We start from the raw sequence: 5,667 nt of genomic DNA on the forward strand, positions 1-5,667 counted from the left end.
CATTTTTGTTATTTGTTTTTAAGTTATATATGTATATATATTTAAAAAAATCTAATTGTTTGTTTTTATTTCAGCAGTCATTGGAGACGGAGCTGCCTCACCCCTCACCTGCTGCTGCACACGGAGGATAGTGACTCAACTTTTTCCTTTTTTCAAAAAAGACAAATTTTGGGATTTGGATATATTTTCTGAGTCACTCAGTTTAGTTGTTCCGTCCCAGAAAGCGTGTCTTTATGACCTTTTAGCTGCTTCCATATTCACATATTGGCACAGCAAGTCAATATGACACTGCATTACAGTCATACACTAAAACCACTCCACTATGGGCACTTACCTAAGGACATAAAGTGTAAAATTCTGCTCAACACTTTTTTTGTTTAAATCTCTGTACAGTCACGCCACTTTACTCTGTACATTAAAGCCCTAAATTTGTTCAGACCCTTCATTTTGTTATGATGGCCTTTTGTAATCATGATTTAAATGCAGACACCAGCTTCAGGCAGCATCATGACTATTCTACCTCGCTTCTCATGTATATGCCCCCCAGTCACCGTATAAGGCCCTCAGCACTGTTCTTGGGTTTGTACATTTGTACAAATTCCTTAAACTCTATATATTCAAATAGTTTTAACTTAAGATGGTTTTGCTGTGCACTCTAGTACAGTTCCTACCACAATGGCTCCTGAAACCCAGCTCTAAATGGCTTTGAAATCATGAAGTAAAGGTCTAAAGAGTTTGCTTCTTCACACAGCTTGACCTTTTTCTCCCAGGATTTTCCTGTGGATCCATCTAGTCCTTCAAACTATGCAGTTCCCTGTCCTAGAAGTAGCAATGCAGTCCCACAGCATCACTAATCCCCACCATGCTACTATTGTAGTCAGCACAGTGTAATCAGCATGTGCTTCATCCTTATTCTCCATGCTCTGCATGAGTTAACAAACTGCTCAGTGTATTAAGTGTGTTTTAAAACCTTTTGGTTGTTTTTACATTTCCCTGTTCTACTGAAATAGACCCGTTTCTAACATGTAATAAAGCCTCGTCACTGAGAGTCCAACATACCTGATGCAGCTAATGAAGTCCTTCAGTGAAAACACTTGATTGACAGATGGGTGCCATTTATTTTGGATTAAACAATTTTGGTTTTCACAGCAAGAATTAAAAGCATTCATTAGTGAATTCAAATCAGGTCCATTTAATGTTATTTTTATGTGACAAATAAAAAAAAACATGTAATAACATTTTTTGTAATCGGATTATTACTTTGTAATAAAGTGGAAGCTAGAGGATGCCATGGCCTCCCTTGGCCAATCACTGGCTACTGCTGAGGCCACATCTACTAGTTAATGTGTTCTTCCAACTGGGATTCAATGCCTCTAGAACAAGCAGTTCTCCTTAAACCAGAAGGTGGCAGCAGTGATGCCATATTGTAAAATATTCTACTTAGACATTTTAATGTAATTCATAACATCACTTTTTTTTAACCAAAAACTCACCAGCAATAAAGCAAAAAAGTATACAGAACAATTTATGACAACCAGAGAGGACTATTACAGAATCAGAGGGCTGCAGAGTGGGTAGCACTGCTGCATTGCAGCAAGAAGGTTCCAGGTTCGAATCCCAGACCAGGGTCTTTCTGCATGGAGTTTGCACGTTCTCCCTGAGTATGCATGGGACTGTAAAGTTACATGGCTTCTCTAAATTCTCCTTAGATGTGTGTGAATGGTTATTTGTCCTGTTTAGCTCTGTGTTGCCCTGCAATAGACTGATGACCTGTCCAGGGTGTCTCTGCCTCTCATCCATTGCAAGCTGGAGATAGGCACCAGCACCCCTCGTGACCTCAGCAGATATAAGTGTGATGATGAATGGATATAACAGAATAATACTTTTTTTAAGAATAGCTTTTTAGATTTTATGGGGAAGAGTTTGTCTCCACAGTCATTTAGGAGTCTTCTATTACGGTAGTATCTTTATTTGCAAGAGCTTCAGACATTCATAATGATACTCATTCATTTTCCTGTTGGTTCATTGTGTTCAAAGTATACCAAGGTTATTATCCTTAACTAAAACTAACCATGTGATAAAATATAAAACTAAAAACATTTCCGTTTACTGAAATAAACATAAAACTAGACCTTGCACAAAAAGAAAAAGAAAGAAAAACTAACTGAAATGGTAGTAAGAGTTTATAAAACGAATTCATCGTAACGCATTGATATGAGAATAGTTTCTATCTTTCTCCTGGTGTGTAAGTACTATCTTATAAAAAAAAAATAAAAATATAACTGAAACTAACCATTTAAAAAAAAGATAGCTTATAAAAACTAAAAACAAAATAGAAATTAATTAGATGTGAAAATTAAAGTTTAAAACTATTTAAATCTTGGAACAGCCTGAACCAGTTAGTGCACATCTGATCCCAGCTTGGCCGCCCATCTGAACATTTTCTGTAACCACTGCATAGAAGCCATGATGTATTATTATGTATACTATAAATTTGTACCCCTTGATGTGTTTTGGGTAAAATAAAACTGTAGGATTATTCCTAAAGGTTAAATTGAGCAAAGCAAAAAAAAAAAAAAAAGTAATAAAAAGTCTTGTTTTTTTATGATATTGAATTCTATGTCTGTAAACGTGTCTCGGACTTCATCCTTTTACATTCTAAAGAAATTTAAGAGCATGAAATTCTGAAATGGCAACACTGTCCACAGTAAATGCATGCAGGAGGTTGGTAGGGAAGCTATTTGAGCTTCTCTTTCTCCAGTTGTTTTGTGTGCAAATAAAGCACACACCTGTGGATGTTACCTGTGAGCCACGGCTCCTCCTCTCATAGGGCGCTGTAAGGTGAGCCTGGCTGCTTTGTTATTTTCCCCTCACAGCAGCCAGTTCCTTTCTGGGTGCTAGGGATGAAGTAACCTTCATCCTGCAGGTTGTTTGCAGGTGCAGTGGTCGTCTGAAGCTGCAGCACATGTCTTACAATGGACCGGGAAACTAAAGATACTGCTCAGCCTCCAGCGAGTCAAAAAGACACTGAAAGGTAAATGTTTCTAATCTACTCTTGTTTTTAGATCAGGGAAGAGTCTAAAGGCCTGCCACTTCCTCATGGGTGACTTTATATTTGCATCAGCTTCTTCCCCTTCAGATCTGAGCATTTGATGTTTTGGCCATTAATAACGCTAAAAACAGGTGAAGCTTTATTGCTTACAGAAGAACACTTTTTCATGGTTTTAAATTTAGCTACTGATTGCACTCGCATGTAATTTAATACTTAGCTATTCATTCAGCCGAGCATTTGATCACCAGGTTGCAGGGACCCAACCCAGTGGAGGAGGCTGTAGAATCAGCTGTACAGCAGGAAGAGACACAGGGCTGGCTGCTTTCTCTATCGGCTTTATTCAATTATAAAAGACGATATTTGCCCCTGCAGGATCGACCCCTATGGATTTGAAAGGCCTCAGGATTTTGATTCCTATAAAGAGATGATGAATGAGTACGTGGCAGTCCTCAACAGAAGGTCAATGAGGTGGTCCAAGCTGCTGCAAGACAAACCTAACGTGGAGAAGAACCTAACGGGTACAGAAAATAAAGGAATTTAAACTTTTGGTGATCTCAGTTTATGACACAAGTTTCTTATTTTGTTGTAATACAGCCACAAATGTAATTGGAATAATTGGGAATTTTACGAGATAGACAAACTAACACAAAAAAGGACATAAATGAGAAGTGCAGGATAAATGTACAGTTACATCAAGTGTTATTTTATCCAGTCCCTTCTTTATAAAAGCTGAGTTTTAACTGGGCCATTTTAACACACAACTTTGATCAAAATCATCCAACTGAACTCTGTATGTTTAGGCTCATTATTCAGTTTAAAAGCGAGCCTTGATCTCCTTTTTATTTGGCTCCACATGCGACTCTTTGAATCTCTACTGCATGATGCTGCCATCACCATGTTTTTTACATTAGGGTTGGTGTGTTTCATACGCTTCTGGCAACATGTGTAGAATAAACAGTACTACTTAGGTATCGTTTGATCACAGCCTCTTCTTTTTAATGTTGATTCTGTCCTTAAAAGGGTTTAAAATAAATCAGAGCTTTTGTTATTTTCTGTAAAAACAATTGATCTGTCAACAGATGTGAATCTGTGAAGGTGCTTCTCCACTAGAAGCTCTCCTAGCCCAGTTTACCAATCTAGGTGGGCAGCCATGTCTTGTCCTGTTCTTATTTCATTCTTATGAAATAAGAACAGGAAATTGTTCCAGAACTTATCCCTGTTTTACATTTTAATTTATCTTCCTCCCTGACCTGTCTACCCTACTCCTTGGTCCTTATTATTATCATCCTGATGATTGTTTTCATCAGAGGCATCTAAAGAACAGCTGCATTTAGACTCAGATTACATTACAAACAGCTGGACTGTATTTGCTCTGGATTCTAAAACAGTTATCATAATAAATAGAAAAATAATAACTAATGATTTATTAGTATACATATAATACATAGAATAATAAATAACTATATGATTGTAATTATCATGTAATTTTGTTTTTTTTTGTGTTTTCTAAGTGAAAAGGTATGTGCGTAAAGGTGTACCTAAAGAGCACCGAGCCAGGATCTGGATGGCAGCTAGTGGGGCTCAGGAGCTAATGGAGATTAAGCCGGGTTATTACCAGTCTTTGTTAGCGATGGAGCATGATGCCAAGCTGAAGGAGACCATTCATACAGGTTTATCTGTCTAACTTTATCCACTTTAAATAATTTTTAAAGCAAGAACACCACAACTGTTCATCTTTGGCCCAAATCTAACAGCAGTGATATTCTGGGTAGACATGCACCGAACCTTTCCTGACAACATCCTCTTCAAGACCCATGCAGAGGAGTGTCTGCAGAAGGATCTGTTCAATGTGCTGCTGGCTTATGGACACCACAACCAGGCTGTGGGCTACTGCCAGGTGAGGAAGAAAGCCCTCCATTCTCTTCTCAAGTCTGACCTTAAGGGTCAGCGATTTCCTTTTATGGGTTTGTAACAATGGCAAAAATATTAATAAATGAAAATAAATTAATAAAAAAATTAATTAATTAATTCTTTCAACCATCTCATGCCATTATGCTGCCTCCAACGTCTCTTACTTAAATGATTGTTTCAGAACTGTGAAGATCTTCCTTTATTACTTCACGATAACAAGTTCATGAGGCACGCCCTCAGTATTTACATTCATGCAGGCGTGTCTTCATGGTTGACTGTCATCTGCCTGCATCCTTGACTTTGGTTTTGACCTGGCCGGATCTCATGAAGGAGGAAGAGTTTGCTCTTTATATCTAACTATATTTGTTTATAGGAATGCCCGTGCTTCTAATAGGGGATTTGTATTGTTCGTTCACCATTAAAGACTCACCATTAGCTATTTCAGAGATACATAAATATGCAGCTTATTGGAGGCTTTTCACTAGTTTTTATTGGAAAAGGAAGTAAAGTTAAAAAATCTACTCTTTAATAAACTGTCCGTGTTATACTGTTCCATAACTTAACTCCAAATCTAGAATAATCTCAAGCCTCTATGGCATCCCTGACCAATCCTTTATGTAGTAAATTGATCAAGGTTGTTAAGTTTTAACTTAATTGATCAACTGAATAAAATTTTGGTAAAAAAAAAAATATATATATATATA

The 5,667-nt window shown here is 37.3% G+C and overlaps 1 protein-coding gene across 1 annotated transcript in view; it reads left to right on the forward strand.

The window, feature by feature from the left end:
• Positions 1–2,839: 2,839 nt before the first annotated feature.
• Positions 2,840–5,667, forward strand: part of LOC107099891 (growth hormone-regulated TBC protein 1-A-like) — an 11,443-nt gene continuing 8,615 nt past the window's right edge. Inside the window, exons 1-4 of the mRNA XM_015398182.1 lie at positions 2,840–3,034; positions 3,425–3,570; positions 4,564–4,722; positions 4,825–4,949. Coding sequence (XP_015253668.1) covers positions 2,976–3,034; positions 3,425–3,570; positions 4,564–4,722; positions 4,825–4,949 — 489 coding nt within the window. The 5' untranslated portion in view covers positions 2,840–2,975. The remainder of the gene's footprint in view (positions 3,035–3,424; positions 3,571–4,563; positions 4,723–4,824; positions 4,950–5,667) is intronic.

Source organism: Cyprinodon variegatus, unplaced genomic scaffold (genome assembly GCF_000732505.1).
Source record: "Cyprinodon variegatus isolate N-32 unplaced genomic scaffold, C_variegatus-1.0 Scaffold916, whole genome shotgun sequence".
Lineage (NCBI taxonomy): Eukaryota > Metazoa > Chordata > Actinopteri > Cyprinodontiformes > Cyprinodontidae > Cyprinodon > Cyprinodon variegatus.